Source organism: Etheostoma cragini, chromosome 7 (genome assembly GCF_013103735.1).
Source record: "Etheostoma cragini isolate CJK2018 chromosome 7, CSU_Ecrag_1.0, whole genome shotgun sequence".
Classification (NCBI taxonomy): domain Eukaryota; kingdom Metazoa; phylum Chordata; class Actinopteri; order Perciformes; family Percidae; genus Etheostoma; species Etheostoma cragini.
Genome location: NC_048413.1, coordinates 24259511 through 24282975, shown reverse-complemented (window position 1 = coordinate 24282975; position 23465 = coordinate 24259511). Strand labels below are relative to the sequence as shown.

Below are 23465 nucleotides of genomic sequence, written 5' to 3'. Positions count from 1 at the left end.
CTGTATGAGCAGGGTGGGTGTGTCAACTTCAATAGCCAGCTCTGTGTGGCAAATAACAAAACACCAAGTGTATCAAGGGCACTGTAAACAACGTAATTCCTTTACAACCGAACACATACAAACATGCCTCATATTGGTAAATGTAGTTTGATGACGACATATGCACACAATAGCTCCACAAGACTTTGACCTGTGCAGAAGTCTAATCAGTTTGAATAAGTGAAATCATCTGTGAATGGGCTGGGGGGACAGTGGCTCAGCAGTAGAGCCTGTCAGTCGGAAGGTTGATAGTTTGATCCCTGTCCCTAAAGTCCCATGTCTACACAGTGTATGAATTTGTGTGAATGGTTCATGTACTATGTGAAAGCGCTGTGAGTACCTGGGCGCCTAAAATAATAATTTTCTCTGCAGTATATCACTTAACCTTTAACAGTATTTCAGGCAGGGGTTATCACAATAAGTATTCCAATAGCTATAAAGAATATTTCAAATGTATTTGATAAAATAGTGAACTTCAAAAACCTCACTGTCCTCCTTTGGACATTTTGGATTTCTTCCTGCCAAATCAGATGGCTCGTATTGTTTGAGCCCCTGGATATCAGTAAAACAGGAACCCCCGGCCGTGATACCTTCCTTCCGACACTGGTATGAGTGTGTTTTGATTTTCCTGTTAGGATGATTTGTGTGTGCTTTGTGTGTTTCTGCATTCTCAGTTTGAAGTTAGTGGGCGTGGTCTCTGGCTCCCTTGGTTAACACTCACACACCTGAATCTGATCACCCCTCAGCACACATGCCTCTCATCTCCACCAATCACCGCACTCTATTTAAGATAAGACCAGCCATCCAGTGCCTGCCACATTGTTATGTCACCCTGGTACGGTCATGCCCCAGCCAACTACTCTGCCTTCTATTGCTGCCTGCCTGTGGTTCTTAATTGGATTATTCTGTCTTCAGAAACTCACCTCACGTGCTGATCTCTGGATTCCCAGCTGTCTCTGCCAGCCTGTCTGTTCACCTGATTTCCCACTCTGCTAACTTGTTTGCCTGCTGGAGATATCAGTCCACCCTCCCCCCCCAGCCCCCCATTTATCAATAAACTATCAATGTTCCTTATTCCTGGCTCCAGTCTGCTTTGGAGTAGTATCTCTGAAGCAGTAGGCTGATAAGAAAGAATGACATCGAAGACAGACAAATACAAAAATAGCATTCTATTTTATGCCACAAAGAAAACTGTACAAAGCTCATTTTTATCTGTTTTAAGATTATGGTGATTAAAGCAACTTAATCATTTAAAAAAAAGTGGTTTATGTATATGAAGCTGCAAATGCAGGTGCAATCAACCTTGAATTTTAAATGAATCTTTAGGACGCTCCTCCCTGTACCAAGACATAATGTAAAGTTTTTTTTCTTCTTTTTTTTTTACATATCCCCAGGGTGTTCTCAGAGTCCTTTCACCTTAAATGCACTCTGGACATGGAATGTGCTGCAAAACATTACCTCAGAAGTGCTCCATGTTAAAGGTATTCTACAACCGAAGGAAACCTGTTGCTGTTTCAACTTGACTTAGGTGGAATGTTTACATTGCTGGACAACATCTGCAGTCTATGGTTTGTCACAAAGCCAGCATTTTTTTTTTTACATTTTGCAAAGACTGCAAAATTTGTATCGTCCATCAATAACATTTGATATATATATATATGTGTATATATATATATATGTGTGTGTGTGTGTGTGCACATGTTTATGATATTGGGGTACAAAGGCCCAGTTTGGACAGGTAGGACCTTTGCAGCAACTGATAATTTTTTTAAATATACACACGGCCATGTGAATGTTGTTTTGAGACAGACTCGACAAAATGAGATCTACCCTTTAATTATAATGTCTTTACCTTTTAAAAAAAAAAAAGAGAAAAAAAAGAAAAGTTGAAATATGTGCCATGAAAAGCTCTAAAATGTTAGTACAGTCACTTTTGAGCTTGGCTTATTCTGTTAAATGGTAAAATATTTTTAAAGACAACTTTAGGTGAGTTTAAGGAAGGAATAAATGGCAGCATCTATGACATTTTAATTGTTGAAATCTGGTTATCATTTTGGCATTTCACCTTTTAAGTTCTGATTTATTAAGCAACAGTACAAAGTACAATGGCTTAGTCTACAAGATGTTATCTAAGCATGACAGTGAACACCAGCCTCGAACCAGGATTGGAGAGGCTATGTTCTAATCTAATTCATCCAGAAACCACAAAACCTGCTGATCCTGAGGTTAGTAAGGCAAAGCAGGACCACGTATCTGAGAGGGAGGATCATATTCCACTAACTAATGGTATGGAAAGCTCAACTGGAACACAATGGGTGTTGTTCAGTGTGCTGGGTGATTGTATTGTATCCTGCCAGGAAGGGCTGCTGGACAGCTTGGAGTCATTGCTGAAGACATACTGCAATGAAATCACCCAGTTTCAAAACATCAAATTTATCACACAATCAAAACATACAGTAGCTCATGACAGTGACGGGCAACGTCGAGTTAACCCTTCAAATGCTACGATATTGAAAAATTGTGTGTGGCGACTACCACGACAAACGTTCCATTGCCTTGTGTGACTTTTCTGGTCGAGTGGAGGAGCACAAGGGTGAGAGAGTTACACCCATCGACACACACAATCTTAGGCAACCCCCCTCCCACACACAGACACACCCGTACACACACACACACATTAACATTATATTACCAACAGTGGACTATCGGGTTACACCAACCAAGTGTGAACTTCTGTTTCTGTTCATTAAAAAAAATAAAAAATAGAGTATTTACTTGTATACACACACACACAATACAGTAGCTGGGACATTACAACATTGCTTATGACAGATTTGTGCAGAGCTGACAGTGATAGGTCATCCACAGATGTCTATGTAGTGTCAGCATGCATAGTGTAGTGTGAAGGTCCATCTTTGTTCACACTCGTTTATCTTGCTGCAATATCCTGCTCACCAACTCTCAGCCCAGGTCAAGAGATAGGAGACGTCTGTTTAGCTTGTGATTTGCAGATACACTATAAACCTCGAGCTTTTCTTGTTGCAACGACAGACGGCGACAATCACTTCAAGCATGTGACTGGTCCTGATAAAAGCCTCCTTACTAATTGATTAAGGTGAATGGAATGAATGGCAGGCGTACACGGATACCAGCCAATGAGTAAATAACTGGAACTCAAACTGAGTTTAAATCTTCACAGTCACAAATATGCTGTTGTTATTGCAGGTTAGTGTAGTGCTACTAAGTTTGTCTAAATGTGATTGAAAGCCTTAACAATGTTAGCAGAGGCTTCAGGAAATGCCAGCTGCATGTGTTGTCAGAATGGTTGTTTGTAAAGTATTGAGTGACGGCTGGATTGATCCCAAACACCTTTAGGTACTCTAAAACCCATTGATACTCACATCTCACATGTGCATTTATCTCCCGAGCACATAGTAAGTTCACACAAATATCAAAAGGACAAATCCCATTTGGTGATTGATCTTAATTGATTGATGTTTTATTCAGGTCTCATGTAATTGTTTCTTGACTGAAGAGCAGTTTTGAAGCCAGGGTTTGTAATTAAACGTAATAGTCCTCTAAAAGAAGAACAAGACACATTCATTTACTCCTACTAACAACTAAGTGTAGGAGCCTTATTTAAAATCAGCTCAGCAGGAATCATATGTATGCCCCAAGCAAGACTAGCCAATCAGAGACAAGGATACACATCTTACATATTGTTCATTATTCTCAAAAAGTATTTATGCAAATCCTTAATTTCTCCAGTCACAAACAACAATTTTATATACCTGTGTGTGTGTAGATAGATAGATAGATAGATAGATAGATAGATAGATAGATAGATAGATAGACAGAATAATGGGAAACTGGCTGAAATGGAAATAAAAAGAACACCAAACTGGAGCAGAAGGAAATTCTGCGGCTATAGACAAAGTGCATAAGAAAAAATGTGTACACTTTGGGAAATCAAAATTATTAGCACCCCTGATGAATAAGAAATGTGGTGCAACATCCTTCAAATGATAACAATAGTTATATTATATACTGTAATTATAATTATATATGTAATTATATTCTCGATTATACATAATGTCTGTGATAACAGATCAAATTGTGACTAATAATTAATGTGTTCAAAAAGGTGTGTGTGTGTGTGTGTGTGTGTGTGGTCAAAAGTAAGAAAGTATTTTTACTTTTGTCTTTCACGTACGTCCAGAAATTTACTTTGAGCAGTTTATAACATTTTGGCACAGGAAAAACTACAAAACGTCATCAGAATGTCATTAAATTTGTAACAGGCATTTAGATAGGCCAGAGTGATAAAAGTCATGCGATCAACCACATTTCACAAGTCATGGCGGAACTACTAAAATTCAGTTAACTCTGAGAGCGATCTGTTCTTGTTTCTGTGGGTTTTGAATTAACATTCCACATGATTCAAAACCTGGTGATAATACAATATATGATCACCACGATTTCACCGCAGTCATGTGAATTTCACAAAGCAAAGCAGGAATTCCCCTTTGACGCTGTTTATTTTAGTAACTTACCAGATTTTTCCTGTGTGGCGAAAGCTAAAACTCAGATTCACAACATCATATCGATATTGCCACATGTTCTTGTTCAAGTTTGAGTCAATCCTTCTGAGCGTTGCAACTCTGTGCACTGCTGCTGCAAATGCCTCTCTCTTGGGCTGGCATACAGAAGGCATAAATATTTTATTTTTCGGTGTGTTTCCATGATAATAACGAGGCCAAAAGCCACTGGTAGGGAAGGAAGAACGTTAGAGAAGAGGGAGTAGAGAGGATATGGTGAAGGGGGTTGGAAGACTCATGAGTCATCGTGGTGAGGGACTGGCGGAGGAAATGCATGGTGGAGGAGAGGAATGCAGGGCCAGTTTCGTTGAAAGAAAAGCTGAAAGTTTAGCCGACATGAAAGGCGCTATAGTTTCATACTGCAAGCAATAGTGCAATAGCAATAGAAGCTCGGTTATGAGTTTGGTGTCAGAATTATTGACATGTGTTTACACAGTGAACAGTTCTCTGCTGTAATACAGACACAAACACCTTGTATATAAGCATACAAAACCAGTCTGAATTGTGTTTTTTAAAAAGCCTCAGGCTCAATGGTCCATAACCTAACTTAGTCTTGTTTGACACTAATAAAAGCCAGCTGGTTAATGCCGTTCACCTGGTTTGCAGATACATGTTCCCTGCAGCAGCCAAGGAATTCTGAGCCCTAAAGCATCCAAAACTGCGCCTCCAAAATGTCTCATTGTAGCATAGTGCTGTGGTAATGGGTATACTTCTGTTTTAAAGATGCTTGAAAATTGAAAGAAAGACATTTTAGCTACTTCTCAGCATCGTAATCTTTTTTTTGTGTTTTTGTTAAAGAACATTTTCTTGTCTCGATTACAACAGACTTTAATGGTGCATACTATTACATTTGACAGTTTGGGATATTCGCTTGTTCGCTTTCTTGCTGAGAGTTCGATGAGAAGATCAATTCCATTAAAAGTTTGAAGCTATAGTCAGCTGAGCTTAGCACAAAGACCATCCAACATCTCCATCACATGACATGGCGGAGGCATGTGTTAAAGCGTAACTCTCGCCAAAATGCAGCCTAGGGTCTTTTTGTGAGTGTACCCGAGTCCAACTTTGGTTTAAAAGCATATTTCAGACGGAAGTGCCACTTTTGTAGATTTACTGCGTTGTTGTTTCCGGTCAAATGGCCTTTTGAATGGGACTACTAGGGGCACTACTACGATAGAATCAAAATCACTATTTTTAAAACACTAAGAAGGCTCGACACAACATAAAACTTCGATTGAAGTATCCGCAGGAGCTCTACACATGAACTCCAGCATTGAGAACCTTGTCTACGTTCAGAGTTTACTAAAAATAAATGTTTGTCATGTTGTTTCTGGCAGTCTCCCCGTCAAAAATACATAGGTGATCTCCAAATGGGAATGAATGGACTCCATAAGAGTCAATGCCATTCTTATATGAGGCTGCTTTTTCAACTACAAGGTCAAAATTGTGTTTCATTAACATCAATACAACAAATTATCTGTGCATTTATATGGAACTAAGCTTTAGGAGCATTCCATCTTTACTCTCCTTCTTGGACTATTTTTGACTGGCGAGATGGACGGCGACCGGAAAACCAACAGCTACAGTGAGTTGTTCAAAACCTTTATTTTTATTAAACTCTGTGTACACAACCAAATGTTCTCAATCCTAAGTTCATGTGTAGAGCCCCTGGTGATACTTCGAGGCAAGTTTCATGTTGTGTCGAGCCTTCTTAGTGTTAAAAACAGTGATTTTGATGCTATCACAGTAGTGCCCCTAGCACTCCCATTCAAAGGCCATTTGACCAAAAAACAAGAGTACGGTAACAATACCATGGTACTACAGAAACAATGCCAATAGAAAGTCAATTAGGATCTTTTGTCGTAGAGGACACACAAAACTCTGCATAGGGAGGAGGTCAGGTTGGATGGACCGGTCACGGGACTTTCACCTAGGAGACCGCATCCAGGATAGTCCTGTTCCTGTTCTGTGTGAAACCAAAAGCCAATGTAAACTTTTTCTTACTTTTTTTTTTAACTTAAGTGTGCATAAGTTATTTAAGCAACCATCATTTGTTCCAAAACCTAACCAAGTACTTGTTGCGTATTTTAGACTAACGTGTTAGTTTTACTTATTTCTGTAAATACAGGTTGATAAAATCTTGAAATAGGTACAAAAGTAAAAAAATAAGTGAATGACAATTTGTGGATTTTACGCTGTGTTGTGCTATGTATTGACTTGCTATGTATTCAGTATGATAAACAGCTGAGATGGGGGGCGGGGGGTCAATGTAATTCTTAGATCTCAGGCGGCCTCTAACAATGCTAAGCTAATGCAAAGCTAAAATGTAGATATGAAACTAATGTATTAAAAAAGAATGGATGGAAAGTGTTGCTTAATGTACTAAGTGTTGTTTGTTCACAGAGATAGTCAGCAGTACCTCCCTCCTTACACACAACCACACACACACACACACAAGCACACATACCTTACCACTGTATTATACATTTACAGAAATACAGCAGTTGCAGTAAACCAGCATTGATGTGTAAGAGCTGCTGAATTCTCATCAACCACCCACCAATCAACCACCCTACCACCACCCGCACACACACCCCTCTATTTCTAAAACTTGTAGAGGATCTATTCTTTATTTACATTTAACCAGACCTGTTGAATCAGCTGTGGTGTGCTTACTCTGGAGAGGCACTCAGGAGATCATAGCAAAAAACATAACCATTCGACAATCCTCTCAAAAGCCCAGGCTTTTTCTAACAACATGTCAGAGAAGCCTGTTGAGAGACCAGGTAATGGTTTTGAGTGAGTGGACAATGTGTCATAGAAGTGTAAAGTTACAGCCCCGCCTCCCTCTCTCACCCAAACTTGCAGCCAATGGCAGCTCACCACAGTCCCCTCCCACAGCCACAGGCTTTTAAAACTCCCCAAGAGTCTCTTCTCTTTTCTATCCACTCTGGTCTCTCCCCTCTGCCTGCCTGCCTGCCTGCCTCGCCAAGAGCATTCAGTCTGACCTTCCCAGACTTATTTTATCCAAAAAGGAAAAAAACTCCAACTATCAGAATGAGCAGTTATAAGACAACCTCTTACTCTGTGAAGAGTTCCAGTGCTCCACGGAACTTCAGCAGCAGATCCTATGGTGGAGCAGGCAGTGGTGGTGCTTCCCGCACTAGCTACAGTGTCAAGAGTTCCTATGGAGGAGGCAACAGGGGCTTTGGAGGCATCACGAGCTCTTCTGCCTTCGGCCTGGGCTCAAGCATGGGTGGTATGACCATGGGTGGTGCAGGCATGAGCATGGGTGGTGGTATGGGCTTCGGTGGTGGCATGGGTGCTCATACCCCCATCACAGCCGTGACTGTGAACAGGAGCCTTCTGGCCCCCCTGAACCTAGAGATTGACCCCAACATCTCAGCTGTCCGCAACCACGAGAAGGAGCAGATCAAGACCCTCAACAACCGCTTTGCTTCCTTCATTGACAAGGTAAGAGATTGTAATAGGAGCAAATGTTAGTCAGGTTGCCCATGCATTGGTCCTATAACCCTTTCTTATTCAATTCTTTGAACTGACAAAAACTTCTTTAAGTGTGTGAGAAGCTCAGTCACAGTGGAGTCAAGAAAGCTGAATGTTTCTTTAGATGTGACACTGTTACGCAATGTTTGATATAGAGGTCCATATGTTTGCCACATGTCCTGTAATGCTGATTTCCTCAATTTTGCTGCATGGAGAAAGTTGATTTATTCCCCCTCTCTGCTATTGCCTCCTCCCACAAATGCAGTCAAGGCAGAAAACAAGGGCTGTAGCTCAAAGTTTGGGTTAGGCTCTCAAACTTTTTGGCTCAGGCTGCCCTTTTATAGTGATGAAAAACAGACTTTCGGAAAGAAGAGATTGGGAAAGACAAAGAGAGAGAGATAGAAAAAGCTATGGGTGTGTCAGGGCTTGTGATACGAGTTACCTTGGGAATGGTCCCTCCCTTGGCTGGGGTGTGGCTCTTTCTGCTGCCCTGGTGTCCCCCACCCTCCCGAACACACACATACACATGCACACACACACTGAATACTGAGTGACAATACACTGAATGACAAAGCCTTCTTTCTTAAGGACACATTTTGAGTGTCCATTGGGAGTATGAGTAGATTTACTTTTATTCATTCAAATCAGCTTTTGAGTCCAGCGTGTAATACTCGGGAGTGCCTGTCGTCTGAGGCCTTAGCAGTGGGTTAATATTTAAAAAGGCTAGTTGGTTTCATGTTCTGGCCAATGGCAGCTCACTGGCTACATATCAACTATCCTTCTCCTGATGCAATGATTATAGAAAGATCATTTTGAGTGCCTCAACACAAATTAGACACACTTCGACCCTCTATATCGTCTGTTATCTTGTGGTGACATTCAATTTGAAGGCACTTTATTATCTGTATTTACTTCACTTCAAATGGAGACAATAAGATGTTGTTGGTTAGATCTCACCTTTAGAGTGCAATAAGGTCCATTGAGTCACAAAGAGTGTCTGCTCTCACTGACTTGCTTTTACTGTCCACAAATATGCAAAGTCCCCACCTTTTCATCATACAGTCCCTTGTCCCCTCCTCCTCTCTTCAGCTAATACATCTCCCTCACGTTTCCACCTCCTTTCTTCTCCCTGCTCTCCCCTCATCATCATCTATAACACAGTTAAATATATACCCTTCTGGATCTGCCTGCGGATCCAACTTTGCTTCACCCACTTCTTTCTGCCTTCTTTGAACTTTGCAGTACAAAAACAGGAAGCCATGCCGAAGAAGGGTTAACTAGCTTTATTATGACATCACCGGCTTTTTTCAGCCTTGTTCCCCCTACCCTCTACCTCCTCAGGATGCACATCCCTCAGACCTTCCTTTTGGAAACACAGCCAAGAGCAGCTTACAAAGCTCCAAAGTTAGATAAGAACAACAAAGACTGTAGACAATAAATAGGAGGCATGGCATGGTTGTTCCTGATAATTGAGTATTAGGTTTGTTAACCCAAGGCAATGTTGTTTTGTCAGGCAGAGACTGCAGATACGTCATGCCTTTGAAGGGAATTTCATAATAATTAATAGCTGATGACAAGGAATATGTCATCACACACTCATTACAGTACACAAGCATGTAAGTCTGTGATTCTTTGTGAAGGCTTTTTTCAATGGTACTAATACCCTAATGTACCCTAATGATAAACATAATAAAATATCCTACTTTCTGCATCTTTTTGTACACATCAGGTTCGCTTCCTTGAGCAGCAGAACAAAATGCTGGAGACCAAGTGGAACCTGCTGCAGGGGCAAACCACCACCCGCTCAAACATCGACGCCATGTTCGAGGCCTACATCGGCAACCTGCGCAGACAACTCGACAGCCTGGGCAATGACAAGATGAAGCTGGAGGCTGACCTGCACAACATGCAAGGCCTGGTGGAGGACTTCAAGAACAAGTGAGTGTGGAAGGGGCAATGAAGGCTAGATAGTAACTGTTCTATGCAATGTCAGGCCTGATCTCCCTCTTATAGAAGCATAGTGTTGATCTAAGATTCATCTTTTCTATTTATGTTGCAAAGGACAATTTTATAAATGTATAGAATCTTAATTCATTAATAAAATACAGCTAGGCAAAATATACAACAACTCAAGTCCAATTTGGGCTTCAAGAGTAGCCTTGCAGCACATTGAGTTTATCGTTTTGTGGACTACTCCCTGCATCTGTCCATTGACTTGCGTCATACAAACTCTAGGGAATTACAGCACTGAGGAAGCATGTTCCAAACACCCGTTACACATGACTGGAGGTAAAAATCATATTAATTTTATAGAGTTGCCTGTCAGCAATGCCACCTATAGATTTACACAAGAGGACACAAGTACTAATGCAATCATGCTGACATGCATGTCTCCAACTAAAACAGGTACAATAGTCCCACACATATTTGTCAGTTGTCCACAGAAAATAAATCATATCATTTGGGTTCCGAGCAGCCCCAAAGGAGAAATATCCATAGCACCTCTCACGCTTGGCCCTGAGTCAGGCTCTGTGTGAGCCAAACGTTCCAAAGGAGTTCAAGAGTTAGGCATGGACTACTTGCACCTCCTAGTGTTGCATTGGCGTATAAACTCTGAAACCTAAAGGAGCATGAAATGAGACTTTATGAATATTCAAAATCCAACCAAGACCTATATTTTATTTCCTCTCAGGTATGAAGATGAGATCAACAGGCGCACAGAGTGTGAGAATGACTTTGTTCTCATCAAGAAGGTCAGCATCATCATTTCTTCAACTTGTCTTTCAGTAGCACATTTGATACCCTGTGTACAACGTCTTCTAGCACCTCTCTCCCAAAGACAATGTCAGTTATTTGCGATGTCTAATTTCTAACAAAGTTTTTAATTGGTTGGTTTTATTTTACAGGATGTTGATGAGGCCTACATGAACAAGGTTGAGCTGGAGGCCAAGCTGGAGAGTCTGACAGATGAGATCAACTTCCTGAGGTCCATCTATGAGGAGGTAAAGCCCAAAATCATCTCAATGCCATTGTTTGTTTTACTACTTTCTCTCTACATCGGTTAAGCATCTTGACTCGCTTCGTGTGCTTTCCCTGGAAGTGAATTAGTTGGATGAGTTTTTTTTTTGTATTTCTTAAGGAACTTCATGAGCTCCAGAGCCAGATCAAGGACACTTCAGTTGTTGTAGAGATGGACAACAGCCGCAACCTGGACATGGACTCCATTGTGGCTGAAGTCAAGGCTCAGTATGAGGACATCGCCAACCGCAGCCGTGCCGAGGCAGAGTCATGGTACAAGTCCAAGGTGATTGAGAACTTTGTTTATGGTCATGTTTCTGTCATTTCTTTAATGTGCCTTCAAAATTGTACTTGTCATGATTATAGATTAAATATTTCTTCAAGAAAGGTGAAAACATTTGTCACCCCAGCAATACATTAATCGGCTCATGGCTCAGTGCAAGCAGTGTTCTGATCAATAGAGTTTCCAGTTTGTAATTTCTTGTATTGTTGATATTTATTTAGTATGAAGAGATGCAGACATCCGCCAGCAGATACGGAGAAGACCTCAGGTCTACCAAGACAGAGATTGCAGACCTCAACCGTATGATCCAGAGACTGACATCAGAGATTGATGCTGTCAAGGGACAGGTATGGAAAAACAAATGTTTGTGGGAGCATGCTACGCCACTTTGAACCATCATTTATAGATTGTTATTGTCATGAAAGAAACAAGAGAGTGGACAGAGATTTACTTTACAAAAATCGTCTCCCAGCGTGCCAATCTGGAGGCCCAGATTGCTGAGGCTGAAGAGCGCGGTGAGATGGCTGTGAAGGACGCCAAGTCTCGCATTAGGGACCTGGAAGATGCCCTGCAGAGAGCCAAACAGGACATGGCCCGCCAGATCAGAGAATACCAGGACCTGATGAATGTCAAACTGGCTCTGGACATTGAGATCGCCACCTACAGGAAGCTGCTGGAGGGAGAGGAGGACAGGCTGGTGAATGGCATTAAGTCTATCAATATCTCCCAACAGAGCAGTAAGTGATCTTTGTCAAAATCTCCTTAATTTGTCTTTGCATTAATGAGGTCATAAAAATCTTACTGGATTGGATTTTGTTAATTTTTCAGTTTAAACAGATTTCACGTTAATTTGTTGTCTCTTACTTCCCTTTTCTTAACAGCAAGCTACGGTGGTTATCCTATGGACAACGTTAAAAGCAGCTACTCAAGCGGTTACTCCAGTGGGTTTGGCAGCGGATATGGAGGCGGATATGGAGGCGGATACAGCAGCATGGGCAGCAGTAGCATGGGCAGCAGTAGCATGGGCTTCAGCGGTGGCAGCAGCGGCGGTTACAGCACCACCCAGAGCAAGAAGAACGTTGTTATCAAGATGATTGAGACCAAGGACGGCAGAGTGGTGTCTGAGTCCTCTGAAGTTATTGCGGATTGAGCTGTCTAGTTTAGAGGTGTAGCTACCTGTCTGCTATGATCTCCTCTGCATCTCTGTTAGTTTTATACTTACAGTTCACCCCCCCACTCCCGTCCAACTATGAAGTAAAATGCTTGCCAGCCATTCTAAGATAGAGCCTAAATATTATTTTCATGAAGCAATAAATGATCCTAACACTACCAAAGATCTGAAAGGGACCAACGAACCTATTGTGTATGTCTGTTGTCTGACTGTCTGTACTTAAGAAGGAAATTTGTCTTAGAAAGTGAGATAAAAACACACAATGCAACTATGAAAAGAATATATATATATGTATGTGTGTATCACTCCCTTGACATCTATGCAACAGAAATTCCATACACAAAGGATCCTTGAAAAAGGTTTTGCATAGACAGTGGAGTTGTTAAAGGAATGTGAATGTACTGAAATGTGCAGTGTTGTTGGTCAATTAAGGTCTCAAAATTGCCTGCTACAGTAGGAACAGTAGTGCATGTTTTCCCTATGCGTGTCCTGTGACTGAAACTGTTCAACCCCTTAGGAGGCTGCCCACATCTAACTGTTGTTCTGATGAGCTGTTTTTGCTATCAAACCAAATAAAAATGTGTTTACTGAAAGATAATGATGTATTTGTTTTCATTTTTGATGATGAATCAAAGAGAAATAAACAAGTAGTAGTAGTCGATTAACATTCCAATACATCTGACAGGTATAATCCAGGTAGTCATTTTTTTTAACCAGGGAGGATAAGTATACATTAATACAATCTGATTTATATGTTTGAAAATAAACTTGTAATGAACACTTCAGTCAAATTACACCATTGTTTTATGTGTATCAGTATCGGCCTTGGGTCAGGATTAGGGTCAGGGTTAGGCTCTGTCAACTCTGGATTCTTTTGGATGATGGGCCAAAATTGTACATTGACAAATTAAAAAGACTTAACTGGCCATGTTTAGATTGTGATAATTCATTGCTTTCTGAATGTAGAATTCAACAACAGTACTGTACATGTAAGATAATGTGAGCAGCGGTCAAAGTGACTTTTACATTTCCAAGTACTAAATAGAGTTGAGTTAAAATAAACCTAAAATAGTGAGTACATTTTTAATTAAACATGAGTTTAAACATGATTTGAAAGGGATATTTCACTGCTGGAAAGATGAATATGTCTTCAATTTTTTTAGAAGTTGGTGCCTTCTAGACCGAGAAAATGTCATGTGGATGAAAGACAAAAACTCACCGATAAACATTATGTATATATAATTCATGGCTCAATCAAATAATTATTGGTCTTTTACCATTTACTATGGTACATATTTTCCCCAAAATAAGGTCCCTGGGATGGTCCACCAGAAGGGAAGGATGTTGCAGTCCTGTTTTATGTGGTATATAGCTTACTTGTACGTATAAAACAATGATTTGTCTTGGCTCTTTAGAAACAGCTCTATGACCCTCCAACTGATTGTGCTATAGGGTGGTTGCAACTGGTGGGCAGCTCAAGCGCATCTTTATAAACAGCATTCAGGTTTAAGAAACACATGTTGAATAAGAGTGCAAACAGGCACACAGACAAAAGTGTCTAGAAAAAATAAAGTACCTTGTTCTTCATTTACATTGTGACAACCCCTGTGGGGCTGTCCTGTGTAACTTTCCTGTGCTTGCTTCATTAGGTTAATCGTGAACACCTGAGGGCCCCAGTGTGTGCCGATTACTTAAGCCTGGTACTAGTGCAGTGTGTGGCTCTTTCTTCTTCTCTCCGTCAGCGGAGGCGTCCCCCTTCAAGGATATGGCTAGGGTCATTTTGAGTTCTTCGTTGCCTTATTTCCACACTTCAACATCTATACCTGCACTATACTTTCACTCATTCACACCTTCATTACTGACTGGACTGATTGTAACATGACGTGCTTTGTTTTGCGTTCTATTTGGACGTATGATTTATCATTTGCTAAAATAAATTACTTTTGTTATACCTTTAAATGTGGTGTGTCTCCATACTTGTCACGGTCCAAGAGCCAGGTTGTGACAACATCAACTGACCACCAGGGAGCAGTATCCCATCACTACAACTGAGCAAGTTACCCTGCAGGTCAGGATGAGCCCTCTCAAAGGAGCACTGTAGTAAATGCTGGGAACACCCTGTTTGTGTGTGTGTTTGTGTGTGTGTTTGTGTGTGTTTGTGTGTGTGTGTGTGTGTGTGTGCGCATGCGTGCATGAGTGTGTGCCTTTAGGGCATGTCCAAATCCACTTTTGCTAGTTTGAGAGCAGGAAAAAGGGTCCATGCGCCGGAGGGTTGTAGGTAGTGTCTTCATTAATCATCGGTGTGTTTTGGGCGTAACATGCTGTAAACCAATCAGAGTGTGTCCCATTCCCTTTAAAGGGGCGCTATGCAGTTTTGGCCATTTCTTCCCTATATTTTTGCACGTAGGTTTCTCTACAGTGCTCCCCCAACAGCTTCAGAATAGATATCTGGCAGCTCCTATGTTTACTTGTGTCTGACTCCTCGCTCGATCAGTCTCCTTTTTCTTCTGTATCTCTGTTCTCTGTTTCTTTTTTGCCGGCTCAGCCATAAGATAGTGTGAAAACTTCGGAAAAACTCCATTGCTACCTTGTTAGCAGATTTATGAATGGGCATAGGTGTGCATTGCCATGAAGCAATTTGTTACATCACGAGACCTGATACTTCCCAACGCTGAATCCAAAATCTTCCTCCCGCTGAAAGTTGCAAGAGTTTTTCTGCTGACAGGAGCAAGGGGGGAGTGCAACACATTCTCACTCCCATCTTGTTAAATACAGTCCCTTGGTCAGGTGCCTTTGCTGTTGTTGTTGACCCTTAAAGTCTCCTTTAGCCTCAAATAACACACGCTTGGTTGGGACTATTGGCGTCACTTTTGACACTGTTAGGTGTAGGGAAAGGTCGTGGGTGGGCTTACGGTTCTGTGACACGTGGGAATAACGGGGCGGAAAAAAAGAAAATAAAAGACTCAAGTAAAGTACATGTACCTTAACATTTGAACTTAAATACAGTCCTTGAGTAAATGTACCTAGTTACATTCCATCACTGCATTTGGCCCCTTCCCAACTTCCTACCCCCCCCACTTTGGGCGCCCTCGCTTGGACCACACCCATCTTCTCAGCCTTCAGTTTGTTCTCAACTACACTCCTGTAAAGTTATGTGACTGCATCTTGCTCAGTTGTGATGCTACTGCAGTATCAACATTTATCCACAGACAGAAAGACATAGAAATACCTGGCACAGGACTCATAACCGCCCCTGTGGTAATTCTCCAGGTAAACGTTTTGCCATGATGACACACACACAGACTCACAGGGTGAAAACAATACCACTGTTAGGGCTAGTAAAAAGTATCGCCCTTTATTGAAGATACCACCATGAGGGTGGAGCAGTGACATCCAGCATTTCAGCATGTAGCAACCTGAGCTGGCATCCATTTTACTCTTTCCACAAGAGGCAGTATGATGTAATCTCACCAGCGCCCTGGACCACATGCCAGGTTTTTGTCTTCTACTCTGCTATAGAAACTCCATCACATTTTGCTAAATTGTTGTTGTTACACTAATAATTACAAATTTGACTAATAGTTTTTACAATATTTACTTTAATACTACTCACTGCTGTTTCAAGATATGCATCAGAAACGGTCTAAGTAGCAATTGATAGACAGTTTGATAAAATCTAACAGTCATTTCACACAGTGCATGTAATAACGCTTAGGAAGTGTGAATCAGATGCAGCCGTTCCACCCTAAGTGTCATTCTTTGTCTGATTTGTAATCTTTCATGGGAACACAGACTGGGCGAGGTATAAAAAGGGAGGAGAACGTGTGAACATGATGGCAGATGTTTGGTCCACCAAGATGCACACCACTTTAACATAAGCAGAGGACAGTGATGTACACAAAAGTAAAAATACACACAAGTAAAAATAAAGGCTGTTTTTTGTTTCTTCTCATTCAACCATGCATCTCGTTGATGCATGATGTGAAGCTAAGCGTTTGGAGGTGTGTCAGCTCCCTCTCTGTGTCTTCATACAGAGATGGTTATGTAACCTCATAGTAAGATATTGTTGTGGCCTACATTCTTGTCTCCTCTTTTAAAGTTCACATTTTGCTTGAATGAAACAAGGCACATCCTCTATTAGAAGCACAATGCTACTCTTCATATTTGCATCAGTAAGATTGATTGCTGGTTGATCTTTAGATATTCTAGTTAGATTCAAGACTCAAGATGTTTATTTGTCATTACAATTACAAGTTATGCAATGCAATGCTTGTATCCTGCCCTCCCCAACTGTGCCACAATAATACTAATAGAAAAGAAACCATCTAAAAAATACAAATAAAACAACCTATAATCATGTTAATAACAGTTAAAAAGACCAAAGGTAGCTATAAAGCTATCTACAGTGCAGAGTGGAAGTGCGTGCATTAAAATGACAATAACAATAGACAAGGTCCAGGGTAGCTGTGTAGCTAGACAAAGTGGCAGATGTGCATGAGGTGATGGATGGAGGGGCAGGGGGGCTTCGTGTTGAGTAGCCTGACGGCTCGTAGGAAGAAGCTTTCCCTGAATCTGTTGTTCTTGGACTGGATGCTTCTGAATCTTCTGCCCTATGGCAGCTTGCTGAAAAGTCCATGGCATGGGTGACTGAGATCAGAATCCGCTTGGTTCTTTTCCTAATTATTTAAAGTGATTGCTACAACAGTCAGAGATTCTGATAAAAATGTTGAGCTAAGGCCTGAAGGATGGGGGATTTTACTTATAACGTATGACAACAGTCTTTTTTGCACTACTTCTTTTTCTGCATACAGTTTTTCAGATCCATCTGCCGGATTTAGAGAATCCATTTAGCTGTGATCCAGTGTCTATTTTGATGCACTATTGTGTCTGTTTGCTTCATGGATTAAATAAGAGTAGCCAGTTATCTTCTAACAGGCAGACAGTGTTAGGGCCCTATCTGGCACCCGGCGCAGCTTGGCGCGAAGCCCAACGCAAAGCCCGATGCAAGCGTCTTTGATATTTTAAGATGTTGTTTCAAGAGCAAATGCACCTGCGGCCATATTGCGGCCATGGGCGTGCTGGTCTTACAGGGAGGTGTGTTCAGGGGAATTCTGGGCGTATTGCTATCTTGAGGCAGCGGGAAGTGATCGCGCCATCAACCAACAAAAAACTTGGTCTAAAGTCAATAACGCAGCATTTAATTGTTATTTCAACAGCGCATTGGTAAAATGCGCCTAGGTTTATGTACAGTGCACACACACTATGCTTTTTACACACACACAGGGAAACGCAGCAGCACACACACACATGCAAAACATTACTTATAAAAATGTCACGGTGCAAATCCAACATTGTAATAGGAATTCGCAAAGGTACAAATGTACCTGGCTTTTAAAGGGAATGGGAGATGACAGTCGGATTGGTGTATAGCATGTTACGCCCAAAACACACCTATGATTTAACCCTTGTGTTGTCCTCAGGTCCACCTTGTTTTTTGTATTTTTAATATCAGGAACTTGGCTTTCTTTCAACCAAACTGCCTAAAAATAACATGGATGCCCCACAATGTTCTTCATGTAAATTGAATGATTACTTTCACCAAATTTTGTTTGTTTTAATGAATTTTTATGGCATTTTAAAAAAGTGACCAAAACCTCGGAAGAAATGACAAAAAAAGAGACAAAAAGCGCTGTTAAAAAACGAGAAATTGTTTTTGTATAACGTGAAACATGATGTGTAATGTAATGTCAAATAAAAATTAGGCTATAAATTAAAAAGAAAAAGCGTAGAAAAAAATATTGGAAATAGCAAAACATGATGGTTGATGGGAAGACAACACAAGGGTTAATGAAGACATTAAGTACAACCCATTTGAAACGCGCTCGGCACACTGACCCTTTTTTCCGCCATCAAATTAACAAAAGTGGATGTGGACACACCCTTAAGGCACCTGCATCATCATTAAAATAGAGTCTTTAGTATCATTGTGGATGAGGGTGTAGGCATAACAGTATCCACCCTAAAACAAAGATGCATGGAAGATTTACAACCTTTCACGCTTGACTTGTATGTATCAATACCTCTCTGTCTCTCTACCAAGTGTCTATCTCTACTAAGTTTTTCCCACACATTTAAACAGTGCAGAGGATTTAATTATTTACTTAGAAACTGGGCTGACAGCCAAGCTGCTAGGCTCAAGTGTGTATGAAAAGCAAAAACCGGTTGTAGTCACTTCAAATTCTGTAATAACAATCCATGACAAGTGTCATTTTTGCATCAGCTGAATGTTCCAAGAGCAACATCCCACAATTCTTCAACTTTCACTCATCGTGTCGTGTGTAGATATTCCCTTTTTGCGCTTTGGTTTGGTCTACTACAGCAGTGCGAAGTACTCCAGTATACTCTATAATAAGTAAAAGTACTGCATTCAAAATCCCACTTAAGTAAAAGTGGTCCCTTTTGCTGTTAGCAGTCCCCGTTTCTTCTACTCTATCCCTCCCTTCGTGATCCGCTGATCCGTTGTAAACTCAAACAGGCACCGATCTCCTTCCAGCCCGGCCTGGGTTGGGTGCAGTGCCGAACGGTAGCAATAAGCTTCCCAATGAGAGTACTATTGCCGTTATTAGCTCACGTGCTAGCCACCGCAATGTTTGCCTGTCACGACCGAGGCGAGAGATGTGTGCAGCCATTCCTGGGCCAGACTCTAAATGTCATTCCATCTCAAATTGTGTTCATCATTTCAAGAACAGTACATTGTTACTTTACTTTGTGTTGAAATGAAAGCAGGATGTGTTGCAGTATTAGGAGTACCGGTTGGTCTCTGGTTGGTATTTGGTTTTGTTCATCTAGTGAAGAAGGTTGGCAACAGGGGCTCAAAAACAATGTTTTGCCCCAGGGTCCTCTTGGTCTCAGGTAATCTAGCCATGCTGCTGGGTCATTTTAGACCATTATAATGAATCATATTTTACAGATCATATGCATTAAATGTAAAATGTAGATCTGCAAAGCAAGTAGTTTGTATGTAAGTAAGTAAGTAAGTAAGTGAGTAGTATAGCTGTCAGATAAATGTAAGAGTAAAATGCAACATTGCACTATGGAATGAAGTGCAATATTATAATGTGGCTGTTTGTTGTTATTTTTTAAATTGTAAAAGTTATACTTTTACCCTTCATTTGCATACTTGTTTTGTGTCAGCAATAGGAAATGTGTCCAAATAATCCTATAATTGGTGGGCTATGTAAGCAACCAGACACGAAAACAAACAAATAATTATTCATGAATGAATTCATTCATTCATTCATGCATTTATAGACAAATAAAGTACATGCATTTTAAAAATTCTATATCAGTACACTACTTGAGTGAATGGCTTTAGTTACATTCCACCACTGACACATAGTGATGATTAAGATTATGTCTACCTGTCCCTCCAAAACCTGAAAAAGGTCAATGCACAGTTTTAAGATAAACTTTATTCTAAATCTTGAATCATTATCAGTAGCTGGAATTCTTCTTGAGGTTTTACTAACAAATGGGGCTTCAAGCATGTGGGGGCAGGGAGTAACCATCTCAGTATGTTCATTGTAATTCTGAAGACTGACTCACCCTACACAGTTGTTCCAGCTTTGCCCCCTTTTCTGATTGGTGCCTTTAGGCAAGGCTTGTTTTTACCATTGCCAACAGAGAACAGGTTCAGGCAAGGCTTCAGCATAACTCACTATGTATGAAACCCGTTGCATTTTACTTCCATTTACAAAAAAGTAAAGTAAAACAGTTATTGGTAGATTTAATTAATGTCACAGCTTGTCTTCATGGCCAAGGCACTTGGTGATATAAGTAGGTGTTGCAACAAGGAATCCAAGACTCATCCTCAAAACAAGTAATTGATTATAATCCCAATTGAACTACAAATTGAAGTTGATATTAGAGAACAGAGCACAAAAATCCGTATTTTGTGTACTCTAATAGCTGTTTATAATGCTTTTTTCTTATTTCTTTTGTTCAAAGAGAAAAGGTATGGTGCCAAATAGTCTGAGCATGCAGAGTTAGTGCATGTTTGAGGTTGTGTGTGCGTGTGCGTGCGTGTGTGTGTGTGTGTGTGTGTGTATTTGTGTGGGTATGTGTGTGTGTGTGTGGGTGTGTGTGTGTGTGTGTGTGGGTGTGAAAGGGCGTGGAGGTGTAAATCACAAATAAGAGCCCCTGATGCCAAACCACCATGAATGTGTAGTAAAGTACACTAACTCAAACAGGTTATGTGGGAAAAAAGGAACTTTACTCAATGCCGACACCAACTCTGCTTTACTATCACAGGGGAAATCTCAGACATCCATCCAAAACGTCCATCAGTTTATTTCAAATATTTAATTATTGCCGTCCAAATTATATAACTTTATTTTAAGGCTAGTTGTAGTCTCTGAAGTGATAGGCCAACCATTTCATGCACCTGAACCTGCTGTTTGATGGGAGTTGACTACAAACAGAGAACCCTGAATTCTTTCAATTTGTACCCTTCTTGTCCGTCTAGCGTTGTAAAACAATGTTGGCATTGTCTGCAACACATTAAAACAGCACAGCTCAGTAATAGAAACCCAGGGCCTTATGATTAACACCAAACTGTCAGTCAAAGGAATGAGTGACTGGTGAGCTTAGTTGAATATATGAAGCATTTGTTGTTTATTTCCCATGAGAGGAATTTAAAGAATAAGGAGGTGACCTGCTTTGCATTCTTTATCTCACTGTGACATCTCTCAATTCAGTGCATGCATAGGTACTGAGCATCTGTGTGTAATGCAGGTCTGTGTGTAAAAACAACAGAGTGTAACTTGTAATTTCCCCTTGTGGGACTAATAAAGGATACATCATTATTATTATTAGTAGCAGTAGTATTAATATTATGAAATCCATTCATTCATGTAAAATGATACACTAAATCAAAGATTCCTACATTTAATGCACCTATGCCATACAAAAACTGTATTTTGGGTTTATTTCATTCAACGTAAGCCTAATATTTATTCAGAAATACAGTCAGCTGTGGCATTTCAGACATAAGACTTATATGTGAAAGTTACTCCAGTGGCATGCAGTGGAGTTACTCACCACCTGGAGTAGAAGCTTTCTGAACTTTTGAAATGTGTCACAGGGGAATGAGTAGAACAAGTTATGATTGGAAAGAGAGAGTCAAAGATTCAATGCGTCAGATATGCATAGAGGTGTGGTTTTACCTTGAGGTGCTTGGCATTATGTTCTGACAGATCTGCCTAGTAAATTGCCCTGGGTAACCAAGCCTTAACAAAGGATTGAGGTGGAGAAAGCAGAAATCAAATCTGAACATAAATCAGTCAAGCGCCACCATTTGAAGGAGTCCGATGAGGTTAATGCCAAAGCAAAAGACGATGAGCTGAGACTATAAGTCATAAAAAAAGGAGATATTGTGATAGTATTGGATTATGAGTTTCTATTTGACACATTGCATTACTTTGTACGCAGTACCTGCACTACTTATTCATATCCCTTTTTATCCCTTCCTCATTGGCTCAATAGCCAGTGGTCAGATTGATCTTTGAATTCTTTGTACTGCACAGATTGGTCTTTCAATCATAATATCCAATGCTGCAGTACTATGAGTTGTGTTTGGGTAGACATGCATAAAGAGATGTGAGAACAAAACTGACAGAAGTAGCGAGAATACTTGCAGAGCATACTAGCCAGTCATCGATGCATGTAATGTGCTCACATTTGGGTGAGCATTCTTATGGAAGCTCAGGTTTAATGTTAAATGACGTGTGGACCTTACCATCAGGCTGTGTCATGTGTTTGTCTTAATGGTTCCATATCATGATCATTTTCACGATCCCACTTGTTATTGGGGGGTTTCTACTAGAACATGTTTGCATGCTTTAATGTAAAAAAAATATTAGTTTTCTTATACTGTCTGTCTGAATGTACCTGCATTTACCATCTGTCTGAAACTTTAAAAGTATCCACGTAGTTCATAGACCTGCTTTATTATAAGGTATGGACATTTCAAATTTCATAAAAATGCCACCTTAAAACTTTTGACACCCGTTCATGACAATTCTGATGTGCAACGGGTTTTAGAATGCAACGAGTGAAAATGCCATGATTCAGAGGTAAGTGGAGAAGCATGTTCATTAGGATGATCCCCGGAGGTGATAAACCATGGGAACAGAAGAAATAAATAGTTGGAAGTATCTTGGCTGCAGACTACAGGGTACGGGACGTGGTACCTTGGCTAAAAAAGCGCTCTCAGCAAAAGGAGCTTCTACAGTAGTTGTTTCATATTTCTGGAAAGAAGTGAATTCAACATATTGCCAACATCAACAAACAGAAAAATATAAAGACGCATAAACAATATGTCAATTTAAATCAAAGGATAGTGACATCAATCTGTAAAAGAAGCCTTGTAATAAAAGTGTGTATAGTTGTCTCTTATGCTACCTTCAAGAACTGATCATCCAGAGAATACTTTATAAGCACATCACGATACTGATATTCCAAGAGCAAATCTATCTTTTTTAATTGTCACCTAGAAACACATTGAGCAAGACATTTTAGAGGTCTCATCGCATGAAAATTTCACTTTCACATATTTTCATATGAGTTCCTCCAGGCTGCCTATGGTCCCCCAGTGGCTAGAAATGGCAATAGGTGTAAACCAAGCCCTGGGTATCTTGCTCTTTCTTTGAGAAAATTAAAGCTCAGATGGGCCAATCTGGAATCTTGTTCTTTATGAGGTCATAAGGGGCAAGGTTACCTCCCCTTTCTCTGCTTTCCTGCCCACCCATCAAAGAGCGTCATCATGGCTTTCAAACAAGTGGCAGAAATGGCAGTT

The 23465-nt window shown here is 40.5% G+C and overlaps 1 protein-coding gene across 4 annotated transcripts in view; it reads left to right on the top strand.

Moving 5' to 3' along the window:
- Positions 1-7563: 7563 nt before the first annotated feature.
- Positions 7564-23465, top strand: part of krt8 (keratin 8) — a 32255-nt gene continuing 16353 nt past the window's right edge. For 3 of the 4 annotated variants that reach the window (XM_034875923.1, XM_034875922.1, XM_034875921.1), the window contains exon 1: positions 7565-8108. In XM_034875923.1, coding sequence (XP_034731814.1) covers positions 7692-8108 — 417 coding nt within the window. In that variant the 5' untranslated portion in view covers positions 7565-7691. Of the gene's footprint in view, positions 8109-9867; positions 10077-10830; positions 10892-11044; positions 11141-11277; positions 11443-11660; positions 11787-11911; positions 12177-12320; positions 13209-23465 lie in introns of those variants that run through there. The other variant, XM_034875920.1, reaches the window with a different exon arrangement.